The following is a 25265-nucleotide window of genomic DNA, read 5'->3' as shown; positions in this document are numbered from 1 at the left end:
GAGAGCTGGCAGTGAAGTTCTGGTGAGGTTCAGACTTTGCTTTAAAAAGCTAGTTACTGCAAACATAGGTTTCTGTATATGTAAAGTACAGAAGCCTGAAGAAAACATGCTTCTGTTGATAATTAATTCTGTTAAAACCACTGGAATCTGCTGTCAGAAAATTTGAATTATATGGAATTTACTCTTTCCAAAAGTGCTGAAGCTGCATGTCAGTACAGCTGTATGTTAGCATCTTTGCTTCACATGAGTGCAATTTTAAAGGAGTTCTTTAGTGCTGCAAAGGTGCAGTCACAGCATATTGATGTAAATAAGTGGAAGAGCTGGCGATCTTAACAGGAAGATGTAGCTACTGATTTTTCACTTTTGTGTAGTGATAGATTCAGCTGTATTTAAGTGCAGGCACTGTTTTCATCTCTCCTTAATCTGTGTGGATTAAAAACAAGGCTCTTAAAGGTATGGGTGATTTCAAGGCTGAACTCTAAAGGAATAGCCCTGCTGCCACTAAGTGTGAGAATGCAAAATCAGTCTTCCATTTTCTTATATCTAGGTTAGCTCTTGAATTAGAGGGATTGTGAATTGAAAAAGCACAGGCAGTTTTTGTTCTGCACAACTGGTGTTTCACAGGGTCTGCTTTAGGTACATCTCATAGGGTACTTGCAGTGGGTTATTGCAGTGCTGCATGGCGTGCATGCAGGTTCTGCCACATGCTTGATTTGGCTGACCTGCAGGTATTTGTGAGCCATAGCCACAGAGCTTCCTTAATACCCAGTACATTTGATTCCCTGTAATCTGTTCTAACATACCATAGATGCTGCTCTAGCTGTTACTGAAAGTTCACTTCGAAGTACTGTGTCAATTGCTTCTCTGTGAATGCTTTTGGGGCACAGTTTAGCAAGTTTCTTAATTTTTTAGTTGGGCTGAACATTTATCCATTTATCCCACACATATCCTGTGGTGCTTAAGTGAGCAGTCCCATGTTTTTCACTTCATCCTTTTAATCTACCAGTCTGGCAAAGAGCCAGAGAACAGATTCAGTTACAATATTTTGCAACTTTCTTTTAAAGCTGGTGTTTATTTTGATGAAGGGAAAGACTGCTGAAATGACAAGTGATTCAAGAACTGCTTACAGATTGTTATATTTCAGTGGTTACAGCATGGTGAATTTTCATAGCTTTGTTTTGAAGAGCTGAATGTTCAGTTATAATTTTATGGTAATTCTTGTGTTGTGTTAAATGTTTCTGTATGTGATTTGATGCAGACACCACCTCCCAAGTTGAGTGGAGAGCAGTAGCCTCTCATAATTGTGCTTTCACTGTTGGTACTCTGTAGTCATTACCTGTTATATTCAAGCTCTAACTAAACAAATATAATGGTAGTCCCATGATTGTTCTAATAGCTTTGAGGGGTTTTTCCCCTGAAAAAATTCTCAACTTTTTACTTTGGAAATTAGGGGTACAATCTGCTACATTTAGTTCACAGTTATCAGTAAAATAGTTCCTGTTTACCTTTTTATGACTACTGAAGACCTCTGAAGAGAGGCAAAATTTCCTGTTTTGTAAGCTTCTTAATCAGTCTTTTAAACTTGAATGTAGTACATTTAAATATGAATCTTCAGTTTTTGCATGTAAGAGTGATTATTTAATTTCCTTGCGTTCTTCCTTTATAGATAATTGGCTGCCACTTTAGGACAATTCCAGTGAATGAAAAGGACACCTTAACATACTTCATCTACTCAGTGAAGAATGACAAGAACAAACCAGATCTAAAGATGGATAGTGGGATTCATTAGACAGAAAAGGTTGGGACTGAGACTCAGGCTGCAAATGAAAAGACTGAGGTTTTGTTGATATGCAAAAGCTTTCTTTGTAACTTTTTCTCCTGAGAGAGTTTGTCTGTTTTATTTTTCATAACCTTGCTGATTTGTTTGAAAACCATCTCTTATGAAACAAATTTCCTCAGCAAAAGTATTTTAAATAAATATCACTGATATTGTTGCTCAAATGGGTGTGTCTGTAATTTTCATGAGTTGGGCTTGATCCTGCCAGCTCCCATCCAGCTCAGCATATTCTGTGATTCTATGATACTTGTACATAATAGTTAAGCTTTAATGAACTATGTAATAATATTAAAATATTTTTCAATTGAAACGTGCCAAGGATATATTTATAAGTGTACCTCAAGTGCTTATGATGCAATGCCTTTAAAAAAAAAAGCTGTAGCAGACTTGGCAATAGGTTCTTTTTCCTAAGGTAAAAGGCTTTAAGTGCCAGTTCTGTTCTTAGCTGGGCAGAAATGGCTGAGTAGCACTTGGTTTTTTTCCCTTTGGAAACAAGAATTGGAAGATTTTCTGATTTGTTTATTCACTGTGTCATTGCTGAGATACGTGCTTCCGAGCACTGAGGCTTTCCTGCTCCTATATTAAAATGGAAAAAAATGCAGCTCTTGGATTTCAAAGCTGTAAGTACAGATGAAGAGACTGCTGCAGCTTACTGTGCTGAGAAGTCCTTTGACTCAGTGAGAAATCCTTTACCTGCTGACTTCTCCATTTGTCTGCATGGACTGCTGCTAAGAACTTAATTGGAGAATGAGAGTTGAGCCTGTGTGGGGTCAATACAGCCCCTTCTAACAGGCACACTGCTTCTTTTTCATGGCATGGATTAGCTCAGGCCTGTCTGAAAGGAATAACCCCCTCTCAATAAACCCAGAACTCATGGTAGCTTATGGAGACTAATATCCAGCAATACTTAGGCTTTTAATTGACTGTCTTAGAAAATTCTGATGTTGAAGATGGTATTATGAATGACTTCTTGTATTGCAACTATTGTGCCAGTCTAAATGTGTTGTGTATGGAAAATTATTTCTTTCTGCTTAAAGCTGTGCACATAGGACAAATAAACAGCTGAGGGAAAATAGTTTTCATCTTAAAGCTGAGGAAGACGTGGCTTCAGCTTGTTCAGTTAGCATTCATTGCAACTCCCAACCTTATCACATGTTTATAAGCTTTTCCTTAATTTGGGAAAAATAAGAAAGCAATATGTCTGTGATCTAATCTGCTTGATGTTAATCTTTTGAGTTTTTTTGAAAATTACTACTCTACTGGCATCACTACAACTAAGATGCTTCATTTGGCTTTTTTTGACCTGTGAGGCTTGCATAGAACTGAATGATGATAAACCCTAACCTCAAACTGGCTGCTTTCCCAATGGTATGATTTCTTTTACTTGTACTGCTTTATCTATTTCCACAATACAGTTCTGCAGTGCTGGCCTAAGTTCAAGACAGTGATATCTAGCTAGTGACAGCTGAAATTGGTGCTCCTTTGAAGATATATTTTCATGGCCATTTCACTACAGGGACTGCCAATTTGTTTCCTAAATGTCCTTTGAACACATTCAAGCTTCTTACCTTCAAAGTGCAAATTGCATAAAAAGCAGGGAACCTAGTCATGGATAGGACAACCAAAGGATACAGTTTTTTTCTGAGTGCATGACAGGGTTGAATGTTCTCACCTAGGCCTGGCAGGACCTGCAGATGAAGTTGTATGAGGAAGGAGAGGAGGGAAAGAAACAAAAGCAAGTTTCTATTTGTCAGTTTTAAAGCGGTAACTTAAGTGACCCTATCTGGTTGCATGTGGAAAGTGGCAAAGTTGTGAATTGTGGATTTTCCAGGAGTCTTGGAAGAAATTTAACTGCAAGCCACCAACTTTACTATGCAGCCTTGTATCTGCCTTACCTTTTTTTTGCTACAGCTGTTTTATAAAGCTGTGAATGCCAGGCATATGAAATGTGATTCATGTTGAAACTAGATGGCACAAACAACAGAAGTTTACCTGCTCTAGAAGCTTGTAGAGGACTTTACACATGAGCACATACCATAGGTTTGGGTTTTCTTGCAGAGCACTGACTTTGGATATTTTCACTGGGTTGCCAGAGTTATGGGGTTTATTTTACTATGAATTGATTATCTGGCAGGAAGCCCAAATTACTCTGCTTAAATAATTATACAAGCAAGGCTTAAAAAGCCTGGTGACACAAACTGTTAAACAGTCCTTAGGGCAAAAATAGTACACACAGATTTACTTGAAACATTTATTATTGGCTGTGTATAATCACCCTCTCCCCCAGTATCCAACCCTTGTTTACTAACAAGAAGAAGAACAGTCATGGTGATATTTTATACTGACACATGAAGGAAGCATGGTAAACTGGTGGTGGCAGTTTGGGCCAATGTGTAAGATTATTGGGTGAACAGTGCATTTTTTGAGTAGAGAGGACTGCACAGTTCCTTCAGTACTGCACACTTTCCATGGAATTGGCTTGATAGATAAAAAGTTTATAGGTGTAAAGCAGCAAGTCAGGCTTGCTGCCTGTAAGCTTGGCTTGTTCAGGTGATTCTGCTTAAAATTATGTGGTCACCTCTCAACGCCTGCCAATACAGATTGCCATATAACAGAAAAATGGTCAAAATTTATGTCCCTGTATCTATCTCATAGATCACAATACCTCTTAAATATTAAGATGATTATCTCTGTGTTTTCTGTAGCTATTGCCTTACAGGGCTAGCCTAAAAAAGCCAAGCATTTTAACTTACTTTGGAGTACTGTATTTCAAACAAAGCTTGAATAAAAAAAATCTGTTGTTCTAGTATTTTTAAATGCTCACTGCTAAGATTAAGCAATTTAAGGGTTTAGAGATTGCACAGTCAAGGCAGGTGACCAGTAAGACATAAGACCCAAGTGTGCTTTAGTACTGTTAATGTACATTTTTACTTTTTTTTTTTTATTCCAGTGAAATACTTTCAAATATGGAAATATAGGCCTTTTGTATGTGCATGTATTTTAAGATGCCTAAATAGAGCATGGGAGCTTTTCTTCAGAAGTGCCAGGGATTGAGTGGCTTCAGCTTAAAATGGCATTGAAAGTGTGATGGCAGTAATGGAATAGGAAGCTGCTCTGCCATAAGTTCCTCTGAGAGTCATGTTCCTCACAACATGAAGGCTTAGGCTTGAAGTTTCTTTGTCCAGACTAAGGATATTGTGCTGAGTAAGAAGAGTTATGCTTTTTGCTGGAGTATGCAATATTAGGATACATTAAGAGCTTGTACATTCCGTTAAACCATGGAAATGGCTTTATGGAAGTTAGGTCAGCTACCGGATTTGAAAAGAAAACTTAGGTATTTGATATTCCATAAAGGTAGAGAAAGGAAATTCTTTTTACAGTGTAAATTAAGGCAGTGGCTTGTGATTAGAAAGAAGTTTTTTTTGTTGGTGGTAGTTTTATTTTACCCTTGAAAACATTATTACATGGTCGTAGAATGATGTCTGTTATCTTCACTTGCAGACTTGAATCACTGACTGTTGCAGGGGATCACAAAAGATATCTTTGGTCCAAAGAAAATATCCCTGAAAGATAGGATCACATGTTTAAACAATTAGATCATTGGTTTATTAGAGCTTTATTATGACATGCATTTCCCACTGTGGATATTTTTTAGCATGTATCATGATGTATGTGGGATTACTGTGTTTGTGGGATGTCCTTCCAGCAATGCAAATGCAACTGCAGGTCTGGATGAAGATCCTGCATTTCTACCTCTGCTAGCCTGCTGTGGGAGCAATGGCCAAATCTCCATTGGCTGAATGGGTGGCAGAACTCCACCCTGGTATTTTAACTTTGAGAAAATAAATTTACCAAATAGGTTATTTTATCAAAATGAAGGACTTTGGCATGTGCACGCATGCTGTTTTAGTGCAGTTTGTCCTGAGAGCACAGATGCAAAGCAGGTCCTGTGTACCTCAGGGTGATGGAAGGAGTATTTTCTTCTGTATTTGTATCAAAGGAAGAGGCTTATGTTGCTCAAAGGTTGAAGCTAGAGACCCAAAGTGTGCTTCAGGATGAGGACACCATATCTTGTTTTAGGGAAAGTGAAAGATGAAAATCTTACTTAAACCCTGCTCTCAGTTTGAAGTTTTTAGCTTTAGAAGTCTTTCCCGCTTGGTTCAACTCGGGTCCCCTACAGGAGTGCTGGAAAGTTGCCTTTATTGGATTTTAGGGGACTTGAGAAATGAATGTTAAGAGGAGCACACATAAAAAAAAATCATTTTTGCTTGCCTATATAATGCCATCACATTTTGGTGCCTCTGAAGTATTAGTAAGTTTTGAACTGTTGATATTTCTAATCCAAATTTACTGAAGAAAAGATGTTGCTGACAAGCTGAATTAAATAATACCTCTTAATACATTTTATTGCCTAAAACCAGTATGGGCTGATGGTGTTTATTTAACTCAACTGTGTCCTTTCTATATGACAACAACAAAAACCAAAGTTCAGTGAGAACTGCACTGTTCAACTTTGTCAGCAGTGCAAGGGAGCCAGGGAGGTGTTGGTGTTCCTGGGCTCAATCTTTGCCTTGCCTTATACAAGTATATGTGAACCCCTGCACCCCTCCTTTGTTTTTTTCTGCTTTTGACAGCTATTTTCACAGAATTACTTGTTCAACTGACTTATGTGCATGCACTGTAGAATAGCAATAGAGTTCTCTTCCATGGAACAGGAACCAAATAGGGGGTTTTTTGTGGTCCTGAAAACTTCTTCATTGTAAAATGCTCAGAATAAGTGTTTGATATAGTTATTCTTAGTTTGGATCAAACAGAGGAGTCAAAAGTTGGGTGATTCAAATGCTGACGTCCCTGTTAATAGAATAGGGAGGTTTACAAAATATACTAAGCAAGTCCTAGGTGAGCCCCTGAAAAACAAATCCTCAAAACTGACAGTAACAGAAAATTGGCTATATCTTGATATCACTTCAAACCATCTGGAGTGAGGAATTGCTTTAAAATGATAGCCTATTCCGTGTATGGAAACTGATGGAAGTAAAAATGATGGAAATATAACGGGCAGTTGTGAAGAACTATACGAGTTTACATGAAATGAGTATCATCTTACTTTGGGCAGCAGAGCAATTCATTCAAGTTGCAGTAACAGATCACCTCACAGCCCTTCCCTTCCCAGAAGTGGTGTGGCAGAGCATCCTGGACGTGCCGGAGGCTGTCCCCGCCCGCGGGGATGCTGTGGCAGCTGTGCTCGTGGAGGGACCGCTTGTAGCAGGAAGGGCGCTGGGCAGGCACTGCGGGGGTGCCCGGCAGGGAGCTCAGCAGCAGCAGCAGCACCCAGAGCATCTTCATGTTTGCCAAGCTTCCCGCAGCAGGGTGCTAAAGAGAAACAGGTATGTGACACGGTGTTGCTGCAGAACAGGGCTCTTTCCCTCATTTCCTTCCTGCCTTGCGTTTTTCTTTCCTGTGAAGTTTCGGTCATTTGAGCCTGAGTGCTGGAGAGTGTTTTCTCCTAGGAGGTAAATAATATTGCAGCAGAATTGATATTCATTACTTTCTGTACAACCTTGGGAATCCTTTCATTGCCAATTGAGGCTTCTGATGCTGGCTATTTGGTTGTTTCTTTGGCCTCTCACCTTGAGAAAATTGCTTTGAGCTGGCTGTGTTTTTTTGGCGATGCAAGTGATTGTATCGATTGCTACCAAACCAGGGGGAAATGTCTGGATGTGTGTCCTTGCCTCTCTGGCCACTTTGCCTGTCAAAACAAGAGTCACTCACATAAAATAAATAGTATCCTTCCCCATCAGAGTTGTGGAAAAACTGCTTGCTGATTGAATCCTGTGTCATGGGAAACTGAGGTGTTAAGCAGTGTCTGCAGCGCTGCCACGTGCTGCTGTCCTGGCCTCTGGTATGATACAGCATTAGGGAGAATCTTCTTTATTGGGTTTTTTTAGTACTGCAGACTGCTTAGTTGAGTCTTGCTACTGGAGGTCATTGTGGTTTAACTGGCTTTTTAAAAGGTGGGATAAATTATCCCTTGCAAAACTCTCCTGCTGGCCACTAGGCTTTCCATTGTTTTGTTTAATGTGAGCTCTGCTGTTCTGTGCTGCTTTGCAGAGTCTGACCATGCCACAAAGCTTTGGATTCTTGAACTTGGACTCACTTTTAAATTAGACTTTTGAACAATGTTTCAGCTGAGTTTTTAATTGTATTAGGAGAGTGGGTTTTTTACCTTTCCTCATGCTCAAACAAAATGGATCTATTATCTTAATTGAATTTAAACGTGGAATTCCGCTCAGAAAATTAAAATAAAGAATGATCAGCTCTGCCCAGCACTCTCCCTCTATACTCATTTTTCTTGTGTAAGACTTAAGGAAGACTTTGCTGTTCTTCATCTTGTTGGCACTCTGGAATTGATGCCCTGACACGACATTATGGGCCACCCTGGTCTTCATTGTGGGACTGAAGATTAGAATGGACTAACCCAAAAATAACAAAGCATAAGACAATATCTAATCAAAGACTATCAAAGGTAAAGTTAAGATGGTAGAGCTATTATCTAGATGAGAAAAAACATGAGGTATGCCAGCTGTAGATGTGACTATAATATGAATTACTTTGTAAAAAATCTTGAAATCACCCTTGAAAAACAAACTGTAAAATTTTAAATATATAAATCTACAGTATTTTTTAGTCATTTTTCTCAGGTAGTTTTCTTGCCACTATAGCTATCTTATCTTCCATTTCTTCAGCCAATGAGTAAAATGCCATGTAAGAAAATCTGGAAATTTAGTACATATTAGGGATAAAATGCAACATCTCAAAGCTTTTTGGTTATTTACTTTTATATTTAAACTTGGGGATTTTTTTGAACATCAGTAGCAAAATAAAACATTAAAAAGTGGCCAATATATTAAAGAACATGAGTGAAGTGAGAATAAGCTCTTCTGGGGTTTTTCTTGGCTTCTGTTGTAGAAGCAAAATTCATTGAATAATTCCTTTTAGTTGTATGGGAACTCTTAGTAGAAGACTCCTATAAACTACTAGTAATGGAGCCTTGGGGATCTATTTTTAATTACCTCAGAGTGCAGTATTGAATAACATATTGTCTTTATTAGTTTTAGCCCTCAAAACTACTACTCAAATAAAGTAAACATTGCCTGGTGTTTTTTAGACTTGAGTGTAGAATCTGTATTATTATATTCATGGTTTTATTTTGTAGGAGTATAAACACTTTAGTTATGAGGGTTCTGCTCAGAGAAGTCTAACGCTTAAAGGGAAAAAATTTGTTGATACTATACCTAGATAAATGCCAGTGTCAGGGAGTAAAATTTAATCTTCTGTTCAAATAGTTTGGCTTAATTATTTAAGTATTTAATGGAAGAAAATTTCCATGAAAGAGAAAATTAGGAAGCAGGGGGTTTATGCCTTTGTTTCTTATGATTGGATTATTCTGTACTCTTCTACTGAGGATGAGGCATTCATGATACCTTGCTTTCATGAACTTTTTTTTAATTTCTAATAATTCAGGTGATCTTTCCCTACCTGGAGTTCTACTGAAATGCTCATTTGACTCCGTTGCCAGCTGTCTACCTCCTCAAAATTTGTAGGAAATCACTTCCTGAAAAATAGGCACATTCATCCTGAAAATAGTTGCATTCTCTATACACTGTCAAATTGCTAGATTCGAAAATCACAACCTACAGTTTTAAAGGTGATTCTGTAACTCACTACTTGCCATTTAATAAAAATAATAGGATATTGCTGTAGTGTGTCATCAGGAGGGTTTCTGTGGGTGGGTGCCAAAATCAGTATTAGCTAAGTCAGCATGCTGGAGAGCTATGGAGAGACAGCTCCTCTGACCAGTTAGTCATCTTACCAATGATAAACATTGTTATTATTCAGAAAACACTATTATATTTTTGTTTCTGCTTAAATATTTCCTCTGGGTTTGTTGGGGTTTTTTTTGTAGATCAAAACGAAATAGAAACTTTTTTTTCGAAAGACCTTTCTTCAAACAGGTATTTATTTCCTGGGGGAGAACAGGCCCTATTTGCAGGTGAAAGATTGCCAGGGAGCTGCAGTGTTCCATCAGCTCCCTGCACAGGATCGATGCAGACCTTTCAGATGCAGCATCTCTCTCTGACAAACTGCTGCAGCTTCTTTTCCTGAGTGCTGTTGAACAGATGTTGGAGTGTCAAAGGATTGCCTGGGTGAAGAACAGAGCTAGTATGTGCATGTTTATTTCAAAATGAGTGTCAAAGGCATTGTCTGCTGTTGCATAGCACAGAAGATAGGCTTTTCTCATAAAACAAGTCAGGAAAATGTGATGAACAAATCCAATCACTAATATGGCTCAGAGACTCATTCATGGCCAGCAAGAATCCCCTTACAGTTCTTTATTTTATAAAGCCTTCTGAGAAGATAGCAATGGCAGGCATGCTAAGCCTGACCAGCTTGCTCTATCAAGATTTTATAATTTCAAATTCTAGCAGGAGTAAAGCCATCTAAAAATACCAAAAATGAGCTCCTTGCATTTGCAAAAATTCTTTTTCAGTTAATTATTTTGATTATTTTGACGTGATGTAAGTAAGGTTTAACACCAAATGCACCTGGGAATACGAGTGCTTTGAAATAATTTGGAGCTTTTCCTAAAGGAAAATGGTTAGTTTGGGAATATGCATGATGAGTCAGAATTAGTGCTGTCTCTGCTTGTTCAGCTGAAAGTGTTTGAATTATCTTGCCAGGCAATTTGGCACCATCTAATCTTTGGATCCGCTAGATGCAGAGGTAATCAGACTGAAGAGAAAACCCCAAGTCTCAGCCTCCTTGTCCAAGAACAGCAGGGTAATAGTTCATGAGAAGTGATGTCCTTTAAAGGTCACACAGTATCAGTAGGAGCTCAGGTGTCAGAAAGAGAGAAAACTGAGAAATGGCACAAAATGTGTATTTTGGCACTTCTAGAAATCCTGCGTGATTGGGAAAACAGAAATATTTTTATGTTGGTCCATCAACCATTAAAAATATCAAACCTTCATTAAATATATCCTCCTTTTCCCCTTAAATAGGTTGCATTTCTAGTTGCCTAATGTTGAAAACAAGAAATACATTAATGGGTACACTTCTGGTGTATGTTCTTTTCCAGTTTGTCCAGTGGCATGTGCCAGGTTAACAAGTTGCACTTCAAGAGCATATATATATTAAAATTGTTTCACTTATTCAAAATGAAATGTATTTTAGTATTTATTTATTTGTCAAGTTTGCCTTTCACAACCACCTGTAAAATGCAGAGTATTTAGTATTTAGGTGTTAGTGCTTGAGAGTTAGGTTTATTAGTGCATTACTAAAAAATCATTACACAAGAACTGCATAAATGATAATATTGTGAAAAATTTTTTCCATTAAAAAAATTTGTTGAATCTATTTTTCTTGAACAGTTGGTGCACTGTAAGGACAGCAGCTATTCCACTGAGGATGAATTCCGTGAATTACTGCTTTGTAATTGTCATCAATACCATGATTCTTTCCAGAAACTGAGTTCTCACGAAACCCCAATTAGTTTTCTTTAAGACAGCAATTCATTGTGAAGACACCTCTCTCCATATTATATTGAGCACTGGAAGGCAATATAGTATATTTAGCGACTTCAGATGTTCATATGGAGTATCCAACCTTGAAGAAAAGCAAGATAGTAAAAGAATTATTTTGATCTGGATCTCAGCCATGCAACAGTCTTGAATGGTACCTCCTGCCTGCAATATAACAGCTTCTCCCAAATCTTCTTCTGCATGTTCCCATATGTATTTCTAATTCTGTAATCTGTAACTAGAAGGAGCAGGTAGACAGGGATAATTGCAGGAACAAAACCTACCTTAATCTTCTGGTTTGCTCCCTTCCACTTTCTTGGCAGCTGTATCTTTTGAGATGTACCCAGAGAGAGCTAGAGCTGGGATGAGAGGAGGGAGGGAGGGCTGATGGGAGATGCTGTACAAACAGCCCTTTGTTTGTGCTGACTTCTGCCTGTGAGTGATGAGCACTGTTCTCCAGCAGTGGGTCTGAGGATGGACTTCAGGAGCCTCCTCTTTCCGTCACTGCCAGCCCAGTCTTGGGGTAAAAATGTAACATATCCCTTCCAGCAGGAAACAGATAATTCATCCGGGATCTGATGCAAAGGTGTCTCCTCAAAGAGCAAAGCATAACATTCAGAACAAGAGAAGAGGAAAGATCCTGTGGACAAACTGTGTCTTGCTTGTGGAGTGTGAGCAGGCTGGGGGAAATGGGAAGGAGCAGTTTGCTGGGGTTGCACAGCCAGGAAAACATGGTTTCTATACAGGTGTCTTATTTTGCATTTGATGGACAAGAACAAGCCTACTCAACAATCTCATGCAGTATTTTAATTTTTGACTTTGGGATCCTTTCAAGTTTTCTGAAAATGAAATAATAAAAAAAACCCCTTAATTATTTTAACCAGATTTCTAGTACAGCATGCTCAATGATGCCACGTTATCAAGTTCTTTACTGAACAATGTTTAATCAAGAGGTAAAGCATTACATTGAAGAGTATTTCAGCAGAAGTTATTTTAGATTAATTTCAAATTAATCAAATTATCTAGTACCATAAAAACGAGGATCTTAAATGGAATTGAAATATTATGTACTAATGAGAAAATAGTCTTGAGGGTGAAGCATGTGTCCTCATATTTCTCTTGCAATTTATCTCTTGTTCTACTGCAGCCGTCCTGGACCTATTTTGCAATGGGAATAGAGAATGATTGTTGAACTGTAATTCTTATATTTTTCTTGTGTGTGTTGTTTGGATTCGGATGTTGTGTTGTAAGAGTTAATTTTCTCTGTCTGTTGGGCTGCTTCCAGTACAGAGGTTTGTTAGGAGCACAAAAAGGTGCCCCAGCTCAGCTGGTTCAGTTTACAATTTGATGTCTTGGTGCTTGTTCAGCTTGATTTATTGTCCGCCAGAAGTGAGCTCGGGCCTCTGTAAGAAGTGCACGTCCCACGTTCTGCTGCCTCAGCAAAGAGAGTGGGTAAATGGCACGGTTATTTGGAAGCAGGCCTTTGGAAACTGAGCCTGCCTACTCGTGGTGCTCCCATCCAGCAGGGTGCTCCCCCCTCTCTGCTGGAGATGGGCAGCTGGGATGGAGAGAGCAGGATGCATGGCTGTACCTCTGCCTCTAGTTCTGGTTAGAAACGGGAGGAAGGGCATTTTTGCCGCTGTGGTTACACGCACATGGCAACTTAAAAGGGAAGGGAGGAGATAGCTGCAGGCAGTGGCTGTCAGAGCAGGACAGCCTTGCCTTTCCAGGGTGACAAAATGCCCGCTGCTCCCTCTGCCTTGCTCCAGAAATTCTTCCCTGGTGCAGAGCATGGCCCCAGCGTTCCGTGCCTTAAATGAGATTATGCTAATGCCTGCGGGAGTACGCGGTGCTCCAGGGCAGCCTTCTCTGGGAGCAGGGAGCAGGCTGGGAGCCTCCCGGGCATGCACAGCAGCAGGGCACCGGCTATATATAAGCAGGGATAAAACTTGGAGAAGGGAGAGAGAGCATAGCCTACTGAAGCTCTGGATTTGAATGCCTTTTTAGTTACTTGCAAATAAATTCTGGTCTGAATAATCTGAAAGTTTTATCAGAAGGTGTAATAAAAGTGTATTAGGATTATTAACTTGCTTTGTTTTAAAGTTTTCTTGTGTTTTCCAGGGAACATATGTGTTTTCAGAATACATTTTCAGAGCCCTGTCTGGACAGCAGTCCAGTGAGCTGACAGTTTTGTCTATAAATTGGAGTATGTGAGGGATAGTTTTCTTCAGGAGATGTCTTGCTGCATTTTGAGAAAAGACAGTTCTAACAAAGTTGGTGTTTGGCTGGGAATTTTTTTTGCTCTCCTCCATAGTTCCATGTATGATGTTTTCAGCCACTGAAAACTTCCAGGAATGAGATGAAATTTTCTCCCTTGTGATGCTGCTACAGAGTAGAGACTGAGAAGCAAAGTGGGATCTGGAGGAAGCAAAAGTTTTGAGGAATTTAATCAGCAAAATGCAACCCAAAAGGAAGTCACTATGACTGCTGTAAAACAAGCCTTTTAGGAGTTAAAAGTGAGGTATGGGAAATGAATGGAAATGCTGGGGAGCCTGCCCTGGGAGAAAGTGCATCGCAGTACTTCCAGATCTTGCTGTCTTTCCCTTTCTCCACTTTGCCCCTGACCCACTGCCCTGAATATCTGTTTCTCTGCTGTCTGTCTTGCTCCTTGTCTCCAGCCCTGATGGCCTTTTCTTCATTTTCCGTTTCCTTGGGCCTTTCTGCTGCAGCCCCTCATCCCCGTGGTCTCAGCAGCCGGTGTCTGGCACAGGCTGGCAGGGTGCCAGCTCTGACAGAGGGCTATTGAAAACTACAGCAGCCTTTTTGTTCCCCACCATGGCATCTGGGATCTACAGGAGAACCAGAAGGAAATCTTGCTTTTTCACCCTCCTTCATCTGTGCAGAGAGAGTGATCCTGAGCTGTGTTTGACTCATTTTATTTGGAGACAATCTTTTAGATGTACGCATATCCCTGTTTCTGTCTGGAGAGCTATGGCATTATTAGAGGTAGGATGCAAAGTAGAGCTCCTTTGGGGTTTTGTTTTTCCTCTTCCCCAGGCGGAAATCAGCGAGAAGTGATGGCCCATGAGGAGGCAGTGGCAGATGGAGGCAGGAGGGGGTGTGACAAGGTAGCAGAAGCAATCTGTAAGAGAGAAGTAGTTTTCAAAAGAGAATGGCCCCTGGTAGGGTAAGACAGAAGAAAGAAAAGGCAGCATTAAAATTCAGGGGCAAAAGCATGGCTGTGTCTGACATGTAGCATTATTCTAGACTAAATTTGTGTAACATGCCTTGGGAAAATGATATTTCTCTTCTTTTTTTCTTTTAAGTACCCACTGCACTCTAAAATGTGCTTTGCATTTTTAACGTGAGCCACACAGGTTTAGCTTTTTGCTGTCAATGAAAACCACTTTGCATCTTATTTGTATCCTTGATACCAACACTAAGCTCTTTTCAGGCTGACAGTGAGAAATAGCGATGCATCTCCACTCACAGTAAATCTCCTTAAAAGATACCACTTTACCTTTGAGTTAACTGGCTCATTCATACGTAGAGCTCATATGAAGAGATCTATAAGGAGCCTCAGAACCTGATTTTGGCAGATGATGCAGTCTAAAACTGTACTTGAAGATTATAAAGGAATATAAGTATTGTAGGTATGCATAAAGACCTTGGAGACATAATGCCAGTAGTAGTGACAGTGCCAGCAGAGCTGAGATATTAACTGCTGTCATCATTTGTTACAGGACCACAGTGGGTTATGGACCTGGGATTCAACCACCAGCACAATGGGCTTTTAAGCAAAGATAAAAACCTTATGTGTTCATTTTGCAAATATACCTAAGTGTAAAACAAATATATCTCATGTCACATTTTTCATGACTCAAATTTTATTTATTAAATAAATATTTATTTAGTCAGAAAAAGTATTTGGAATCAGTTTTTATGCTTTTATTTTGTGTAATTTTAATATTTTTTAATTTGTTCTCTTGATTTTTTCTTTTTTTTTTTTTTTTTTAAGAAAATGTGCTGTTAAATACTCTACAATTGCATTTGCAATTCTTGCATCTGATAATTTGCTTTATACCTTGTACTTGCATTAGCCTGGGGAATTCATCTGAGTTTTCTGGAACATCTCTATTGTTTGTTCTGTACAGTACTTCTTGTTCATCCAGCATTTCTTCTATTTCTTGCCTTTGTTTTTGGGCACTGCTTTACTTCCAGCTGCTGTTTTCTGCGGAACCCCTTTGTTTCCTTTCTCTCTGGTTTTTGGCTTACTGGTTTTAATGTCAGTTTTCACAACTTTTTTTCTTCAGGTTGCAATCTGTGCTTGGTTAAAATAGGAACCCCAAAGTATTGGGCTAATCAAAGGCATCTTTTAGTGTATTTCCTCAGATCAATGGCCTCTTGGCATGCTCAGGCTGTTGCTGGTTTTTTCTCTGAAGACAGAGAGGATGCAGTATACTCAGAACCTGCTGGTGTAATGAACCATTAGTCTCAGACAGGCCAAATGAGTCAATGTTTTAAGTGTGTATATAGAAAGTTTGGTGTCTCAAGCCGGCAAATGAGTCTGAAGGTGTTATTGAAAAATTATTTTGAATTGAGAAACTATGCCCAGCCGTCACAGATATTGCTTGTGTGATGCCTAGAAATCCATGCCTGCTCTGATTCTCTAATGACTTAGGATGTTATTGCCTCTATCGTCTGTGCTAGTTTCTGTCTAGTTAAAGAAAATAAAACTGAAAAGAAAAACAAAACCTGCAAACTTAATTATAAGATCTGACTTAGTTTTCTTTAATCACCACCACCAAAACATTATGGTTGCTGCACTGACTGTTGGAGTGCTGTGCCTGTCCCATGGCAGCTGTGACCCTACGCCCGGCTGCGTGCTGCGCGCTCAGCTCTGCGCTCTTGCAGCGGCACCATGAAAGTTTGTCCAGCCCCCAGAACTTTCACCCCGGCTGTACAGCCAGCTGAGCCCTGCAAGGCTTCAAGTGTGACCACGTGAGGCAAGAGCATCTTTGCCCAGGTTGGCCAGCCTAGGGAGGATTGCTTTAAGAACAAGACGGGAAGGAAGACAGCAGCCCAAAACTGAGGGAGGTAACAGTCATAACCTCGGGAAACTTGCAAAAGGATCAGGAGCAGAGAGAGAGGATTCTGTGCAGCTAATGGTTAGGCTGCCACTGAAAGGGGCTGGAGAAATAGGCTGTCAGGAACACCATGATGTTCAGCAAAAGCAAACACAAAGTCCTGTATGTGAGGAAGAATGGCCCCAGGCACTACGATGGGCTGTGGCTGGAGCACAGCTTTGGAGAGTAGCATCTGAGGGTCCTGGATGGCACCAAGATGGATGAACCAGCAGTGGACCCTTGCAGAAAAAAAGGCCAACAATATCCTGGTGAGAGGAGGTGTGTTGTCAGCAAGTTGAGGTGGTGATCCTTCTCCTCTTCACTGGTCAGACACACATGGAATGCAGGATCCAGATATGAGTGACCTAGTGTGAAAGGAATGTGGATGAACTGCAGTGAAACCAGTGAAGGGCCACAAAGGTGACCGAGGGACTGGAGCATCTATTGTACAAAGCCTCTGGAAGAGCTGGCAGTCTTCAGCCTGGAGAAAGGATCTTGTGTGTATCTCTCCATCTGAAAATACCCGATGTGGGTTGGGCAAAAAAGAAGGAGCCAGACTTTTCTTAGTGGTGCCCAGTGGCAGGACAAAAGGCAATGGACACCAGCTTGATCACAGGAGATTCCACCTCAAAATCTAAATAACTTTTTATCTGTGAGCAAGGTAAAACAGTGACCACAGAGACTGTGGAGATCTCCTTAGAGATATAAAAGCCCAGCTGAATACAGGCTAAGACCAAGCTGCTGTAGCTGACCTTGCCTGCAGGAGTGTTGGACTGCTTGGTCTCCAGAGGTCTCTTTCAACCTCATCTGCTCTGTGATTTCAGCCTCTCACTCAAATGAAAATCAGCTAGCAGTGCAGCAAAGGCTCTGAACTGTAATCACTCATACTGAGTGCACCATCTTGAGTGAGCTTGTGTAATTGTGGTTTTACAAAGCAAATCTTTTGTTTGCAAACTCCCTATCTGTCCCTATTGCTTTTTGTCAGGTCACAGCCCAGATGCCCTGGAAGAGCAGCAACTTCCATGTGTTGTGGCAAGTGATTGTGTATGCCATCATTAATTTCTGAACATTAGGTATCAATAGAAAATTTCATTTCCTTAGGAGCCTCTGATAAAGGGTTTTTGCCAAAATCTTTCTGAAGACTGCCGATGCTGTGATAGAAGCTGAATGACTCTTAGACTTAGTCACAGTTCATCTCACAATGATGCTCTTCCACTTGCTTTACCTGCCAGGAATAGTTTTGGGGCATAAAAGCTGAAAGGTCTTTTGCTTTTGAATCTCAACAGAACATCTTCATTTGTTGATAGGTAATAATGAGCTCATTTTAGATCTTTATTGACAGGAAAAGGATTTATTTGTCTAATAACTAACAGAGCAACAGTTACAGTTCTTAAGTATTTGCCTTATTTTTGCAAAGTTGTCCCTCTGGCCTCCTTCATCCAAGGAATGATTACCTTTAGCTTCAATTACATGGTCCCTTGGTACCTTCAAATTGATTTACAAAGGTTTTGCACCTGTAAAGGGCTGTAGCTCCTGAGCAGAACTGCAGCTATTTTTTTCAGGTCTTCATGAATCCTACAGCTATTGATAGTAAATGCTACCAGCTTTGGGGATAATACAAAATAGCTAGCAAGTGCACTGGTGTTAATAGAGCTAATGGTGTCTGTGGTGTTTCATAATTCAAAAGATGAAGACTGTAGAGACTTGTTAATTACACCTATGTGTGTACCCCAAATGAAGCCCCCCACAAGGAATTTGGAGGTTTCACCCAAGCATTACTGCTGCTGGCTGACACTGCATTCTGCAGCTCTTAGAAACATATTTTTAAAAGATAAGTCTTTGGCTCTCAGGCAGACACAGCTCTATCAGAGGATGGAAAGGAAGAGAGGATCAAGTCCACAGTCTGCAGCATTCTCCATGAGAAGTGAGACAGAGTGCTTTGCTCCTGGAAGGGCTGGGTTAAGGATGCTGTGGGCCCTAGGTGAAATACTGCCTCTGTTTCTTTAATGTAATGAATGAAGAGGATTTTACCGAAATCACTTTTAAATTTGGACTTTTATTCTGCACTCAAAAAACCCAAAACTTCAGAGTCTTATATGTTCAAGCTACAAATTGCATCCATAACTGGCATTGAGAAAGAGTGGTCCTAGACTTTTGGGTAACAAAACTGTAAATCACAGGTGAAACGTCTTTTTTTTAACGATATTAGGCTTGACACTCAACCGAGACAAATAATAATGGTCTTATTTGTAACATATGTCAGTGCAGCTGATTTTTAGTCAGCTTTAACTGCTAAAGGAGACCACTTACTGTGTAGATTACTATCATCATAATCCAGAAAAATCCACAAAGTATGTTATTTGTGGAAAAATTGATTTCATCTAATCAATCTTTATTTCTGAGTAGAAGCTGAACAGAGATGACAATTATTCTCTTGCTGGGGTATAGAACTTGCAATGAATACTTTTTACATTGTTCCCCTTGGTCACTATGGTTAAGTGTATTACTCTTCTGATATTATTTTTCAATATTTATATATGCTAATTCAATAGGAAAACAAGTAATAAAATTATGTCTTTATATGCTTCTTTTGGTGATGCTCAAGTCAATAAAGATTGTATTTTGGTTTCCATGAGCAATGGTCTTGGTAGTTTCTTCAAAAGTACTTGGGTGACTACTTCATTGTTGCATGTTTCTTGTTATCACTGTAAATAGTTTGCAGAGCTTTTAACTTTGCGTTTAATTTTGTACATCATCTTACAGTAGATCTCTGTTTTCCAAGGTTTGAAAACAATATACATCTTCACAAGGTATCTTTTATGCAGTATTAACACGTGTATGCACAGGTCCTCAGCTGCTTCTTATGCAGTCTTCCTGGGTTGCTGGAATGACTGAAAATTTAATCCAAAGCATTGTCAAGAATACTTTCCAGACTCTCCCTGCTTCAACAGAGATTTAAAGCATCATGTTCAGAATATCTAAAACTGAATTATTACTGAATAATCTTTGCACAGCCTCTTGATTGTATTAGCAAGATCTGACAGTAGAGTGTTAGGTGAACTTTATTCAACTCTTCAATACAGAACTAGTAGAGTTCAGCATGTTTTGGCAGTAAGTTGCCCAAGAAGAAGGACAACTTTACATAAAGCAAAAGCAATTAAACCATTTACTGTTGTCTTCTGCAACCTTGGCTCTTATTAAGCATAAGATATACCCAACACATGGACGATAAAAAACATAATTTGACATGTGTGTATTTATGTAAATGTTTATATAAAATTAATATTTTCTATATATTGCCTTAAGCCTGTTCACCACCAAACTAATCAGGACTTCCTACAGAGGATTACAGAATGGGTAAGGGTGAAAGGGACCACAGTGGCTCATCTGGTCCAACTTTCCTGCCAAGCAGGGTCATCCAAGAGCATATTGCCTTTCTCCTTAAAATATTTCATCATCAGATTTGCAAGACACCTCTGTGGGAGTAAACTATAGAAACAGTTTCATCTGACTTTTGTGTATGTATCTTAGCATAAAAATTTAATTGCCTGTATTACATACATTTGCAGCAGATTTCCCACTAGATGATTAACACTTTGTGGCTTGTTTTGGTTTATGTTTTCTATTTTAATAATTCAAAAGAAAATTGCAGAGAAGTCTTTCTGTCCATAGGGTGACAAGTCAAGCATGAGAATTCTTCACATTTCTTGAGGCATGCTCGTTAGGGAGACAGCTGGTTAAAACCAGTTCAAAAGGTTACCCAGTCCCTGTTTCCTACATATTTTTGTTGGATTTGTTGTGCTGTAATGGGACTGTCTCCCTGGGATTCACAACTCAAGTGAAAATGATTATTTGAGTTGTACTTCCTTTTAACCACTCTTGTCAATGCTGTTCCTCACTGTCGAACTTGTGTAATTCAGAGTCAGTGTTACCAGATTGCTTTTGTCAGTACCAGCACATTAGCATGCACAAAAGGGACTGGTTTTGCACCCTGAAATATAAACTGTCACTAAAAGAGCTTGTACAGTTTGGCAAACCTGGAAATAACTGGCATTCGAAGCAGCAAATTGACTTCTAGGTGCTGAATATTCAGTGTTTATAAAGTCATCATGAGAAATTAATTATTGCAGGCTCTTTGCATTAAATTTCTTGGGTTCGCTTTCTCACCAACTTAATAAACATAGGAAGGCTTACATAAATCCTAGTTCTCATTCTGCCAGTTCTAGAGGGCTTTTAGATATCCAATAAGAAAGTAATTTTTTCTTAATTGTATTCTATAAAGCTGGATTTGATGAAAAGTGTGAAGACTTGTGGTTTGAATACTCCTGCAGTGTTTACTGCAATGCTCTTTTCTTTGCTTAAATTCTACAGGTTAGATCTAACCTAATTAATGAATTCTTAAGTTCTCCTGTTGGATAAGGATTGATTTCTGCTGTCATATTTCTTGTTGATGAGTCTAATTTAATGTGGAAAACAAACCTAAGCATAGCTGTTCTACTAATTTTTCTTATCTTTATTTGCTATTCCAGTTCTATCACTGTCCTATCACATGTAAAGCTCAGAGAACACCACCCAGTCCCCCAAGGCATTTAAAATGTAAAAATATGAATGCTGTTAACAGCACAGAACATACCAAAGGTGGATTCTGAGGTGGCATAAATCAGTCTTGGAGTGATCACCACTTACCCCTAGCTGGTAAAGCTTAATCACTAGGTGGGTAATGATTTTTCTAAAAAGTCACTTATTCCTTTGGGCTTTTATATTCACAGTTCATGCTTTGAAGAGGTTACGTGTCATTTATAGGTTGTTTTAGCAGTGGCTGCTCAGTGGCTGGGATTTTTCTTAAATGTAAACCCCAAGGCTTGGTTCTGCTTGGGGTGGCTAATGGATGAGCCCGTGGAACTGAGTGCCCTTGGTCTGTTAGCATTGTTAAAAGTGTGTAAAACATGTATGGGAGGGGCAGTCAGAATGCTGAGGAACTTCCTTACTTGATAGTTTTCCTGAAGAAATGAGATTTCTAACAAAAAAGGGTTGTGAATAAAGATTAGTCCATAAAGTGTAAAGTGTAATGTAGCTGCCTGATGATGGAGGAGGTGTTTCTGCACAAGACTAAAATGTAAAGAAAGACTATACAGTTCAGGAAGATATAAAGTCTGTGTCCACCATGTGAGATCTTATGGATTAAATATACCAGGGTTTTCAGGGCTCTCAGAGCTAGATTTGTGCATATGTTATTAAGCATCTGTCTGTGCATATGTTATTAAGCATCTCTTGAAAATTAGGTGGCTTTGGTTACAAAGAAAAATGAGAAGTTATAGCAAGATTCTGTAGAATATAAAGTAATTTTTTAATTCCAGGAGGCAAACACAGTATCATTGTCATTGAAAGTGTCTTGTCATGTTCATGCAAATAGCTCTCTGAGAAAAATTCTTTATTTGATTTGCTTGAACTTTTCATTCAGGCTTTTTAGGAATATGCCCTTGATCTTTTATCAGAGGAATCTGACCCCCAGTTATCCATACTGTGTGGTTGGTGTCCAATCTTGCCACCTTTTACTCATGTAAGCAATGTTTAATTATTTTAATTTGTCTTTTATGGAACTATGTGTGGATGGAGGGAGAGCAGAATTTGTTGGCTGGTGAGCCAGACAATTTCAGAGTAGGAAAGTGGGAGATTGGGCTAGTAAGGAAAAGAGATTCTTTAAACTTTTTCACCCTGTGAAAAGTAAAAATATAACCTAAATAATTATTTGCTTTGCATATTAGTGACCACTGTAGAAAAATACAACTGCCCCAGGAGAAAAAGTTATTATTTAGTGAATCTGGTGTTCAATTTCTTATACCCATCACCATCACCCTGAACAGTGATCCTGACCTGCAGGTATTAAGCCTGAAGTTTGCAGAATTGCATCACTCCTTCCATCCTTCCTGAACCTCTGCTTAAAGGAAGGAAGTAACAACAGGGCACTTTGTCTCTTCAGTGGTGGAGAGAGGGAACACTCCCAACGCTACCGAATTTGGGAAGGATGCCAGTTCTGCCACTTAAGAACACAAAATTAAAATTAAAATTAATCCTACCTGATTACTTATTAAGATTTTAAAAAAATTAAAGTTCATGACCTAGTTGATGGTCTGAAGACATCTAGCTTGCAGAGATTCTGATTGCTGTGATTTAAATTGTACCCCAGCAGTGTAAATACAGAAAGAGGTGGCATCACAGGAAGCACATTGCAGAAATTGTACCTCATTACTACATGAGAAGGCAGTGGATAAGGTTTATATATAATCAGCATGGGACAACTTCATCTTCAAAATGCAGAGGTAAGTATTAAAATCTAGAACTGGTTTTCCTTACTGATATTTTTAAACAGGCTGTTTGACTTCACTCAAAATCAATTCTCCATTAAAACTGTTTTTATTAGTTAAAGTCTGACTTGAACATAACCTTTCTCGCTGATTAGACAGGTGGCTCATGTGTGACTTTGTGCTGGTTCTTTGCTTGTTCTGACAGTGCTGATCACACCCCAAACTTTCCATTGCCTGGAGAACTTACATCAGGATAAATGTGAATCTGTCCATAGGGTTAGTTTGATAGCACACTAGCCGTACAGGGTCTGTGTATAGTACAAACATCCATATTTTTAGAGATAATGTCAATTTTATGCTGCCTCCCACTGCCCAGCCCTCCCTGTTGCTCTGCCCTGAGGCAATGGGGATGTGAATCCTCTGAGAGCTGCTAACCACAGGTTGTGTTTTCATCCTGAGGGAGAGCAACCCTCAGCTGGAATATCCACACTTCATCTGTTGGACAGTCTCTAATAGCACCTTAAATTTTTTTGTTGCTGTAAGAACCTTGTTAAGTCTCTGCTCGTGAGTTTATGAGCAGCCTCTGTCCTATGGAATTTGTGAATATTTAAATTCTGATTGCTCCCCTTTGCATCCTGCAAAGGAAATGAAATTAAGTAATTGGTTTCAGATTGAACACCTGCACATGTAAAAGACAATAATTAAAATAATTGTATTAACCTTGTGTAATCAGGTTTTCCTTGCCATTAGTACACCTACAGCAGTACTGTGGCTTCTCAACAGCTTACACGGTGGTCTTTGAGTGTGCTTTTCTTGTGCACACACATAGAGTCCAACCATGATAACATTATTCATTATATTAATTGAAAAAGCAGAGATGCTTTGGGATTTTCACCTGAGAGGTTTCTAAAATTTCATAGCAGAAGACATTGAACTGCCAGGTCTAGCTTAAGTTAATCCTTCTTTCAGCTGGACAGAGGCAGTCTGTGGCTTCCCAAAGTCCCTTTCAATAATTTCATGGTTCTGTGAAACACCACGGTGCAATGCCTTCATATCAGGTGCAGTTACAGTGCTTCTAAAATTACAATTGATTACGAAAATGTAGGAAAAGGGGGTCTAAAACTGTCTCACAAGGAGAGGTGCAGGGCCAGGCAGCAATATCTGCTTTCTGGTGGCCATCAGTAGGACCTGAGAGAGCAGCATGAAGCTGTGTCAGGGAGGTTTAGGTTGGATATTGGGGAAAGGTTCTTCATCCAGAGATGGCTGGGCACTGGAAGAGTGCCCAGGGAAGCGGTCGCAGCACCAAGCCTGACAGAGCTCAAGAAGTGTTTGAACAATGGTCTCAGGCACATGGTGTAACTCTTGGGGCTGTTCTGTGCAGGAAAGGAGTTGGACTTCAATGATCCTTGTGGGTCCTTTCCAAATCAGCTTATTCTATGATTCTGTGAAGAAGCAAAACAGCCAGTTCATCCTCCTGTGCCATTGGTCTTCTGAGCAATATCCTCCAGGGAAGAAAGCAGCGCCCTTTTTTGAGCACGACTCATTTTTGTGCCCAGCATGTAAAGTTTGCACTTTGGATTTTGCAAAGAATGAACTGTCCAGATGACCAAAGCACAGGTACAAATCATGTCTGCTGGCTGTCCAGCATGTTTCATGTTCACTTACACGCCCCAAAAGTAGGATTTCTCCTTCCCCAAAACACTGGCCTTGCTCTCTTTAGCATGTTAAGATCTGATCGAGCAATGTTATCAAGTGGTGGTAGCAAGGAGAGCTCCACTCAGAAATCTGGTGACTTTGTAGCAGATAGTAGGAGGAATATGTGGGTTTTTGTGAGCTGCTGAGATAGTTACTGCTGTAACTATCATTCCAGGTCCTGCAATGAGCATCTGCACAGACAGGTAAAGCCGGGACAGATGGCAGAGGGCATGAACGAATGCCTTAAGCATCAGGGCTTGCTTCTGATGGAACCTGAATTTCTCTGCTAGTGTAAATGTACCCTTTCCCTTCAACCTTCCCCCCCTCTTTTTAGCATGTGCTGTCTGTGCCTGTCTGCCTGTCTGCCCCTCCATCCCTCCCCAGTCACCACTTAGAGTAAGGCATTGCTCTTGGTGAACTCACCCCAGATTATTTCTGAGGTCTGTTAGGGCATTGTGTTTGTTTGGGTTTGCCTGTTTGGCTGGGGGGTTTGTTTGTCTCTTTGGACTTTTTGCCTGTTTTTTACACTATCACACATTTCTGTAGGACCTTTTCACCAATTTAGGAAAACAAACCAAACCAACCAACCAACCAACCAAACAAACCCTAAAAAAAACCCAAGAAACAAACCAGAACAAGCTAAACCAGCGCACGCTGCTGAAACTGGTTATTTGGTGCCACCTGGTGTCGGCGTGTCCGGCCGAGGCGGGCGCGGCGCGGA

At 39.8% G+C, this 25265-nt stretch overlaps 2 protein-coding genes across 2 annotated transcripts in view; one reads left to right on the top strand and one right to left on the bottom strand.

Annotated features, from left to right (window-relative positions):
• Positions 1–2147, top strand: part of SAP30 (Sin3A associated protein 30) — a 5562-nt gene extending 3415 nt beyond the window's left edge. Inside the window, exon 4 of the mRNA XM_031066652.1 lies at positions 1667–2147. Coding sequence (XP_030922512.1) covers positions 1667–1789 — 123 coding nt within the window. The 3' untranslated portion in view covers positions 1790–2147. The remainder of the gene's footprint in view (positions 1–1666) is intronic.
• Positions 2148–4768: 2621 nt separating this feature from the next.
• On the bottom strand, positions 4769–11794 carry SCRG1 (stimulator of chondrogenesis 1). Its single transcript, XM_005415549.2, has 3 exons — positions 11703–11794; positions 6945–7210; positions 4769–5400 (listed from the first exon to the last, which is right to left on the bottom strand). The coding sequence occupies exons 2-3, from the start codon at positions 7181–7183 to the stop codon at positions 5346–5348; spliced, it is 294 nt and encodes a 97-aa protein (XP_005415606.1). The 5' UTR covers positions 7184–7210; positions 11703–11794; the 3' UTR covers positions 4769–5345.
• Between the last annotated feature and the right edge of the window lie 13471 nt (positions 11795–25265).

This window comes from Geospiza fortis, unplaced genomic scaffold (assembly GCF_000277835.1).
Source record: "Geospiza fortis unplaced genomic scaffold, GeoFor_1.0 scaffold40, whole genome shotgun sequence".
NCBI classification, from domain to species: domain Eukaryota; kingdom Metazoa; phylum Chordata; class Aves; order Passeriformes; family Thraupidae; genus Geospiza; species Geospiza fortis.
The sequence above is the reverse complement of the archived record's forward strand: the minus strand, read 5'-3'. Positions and strand labels throughout refer to the sequence as shown.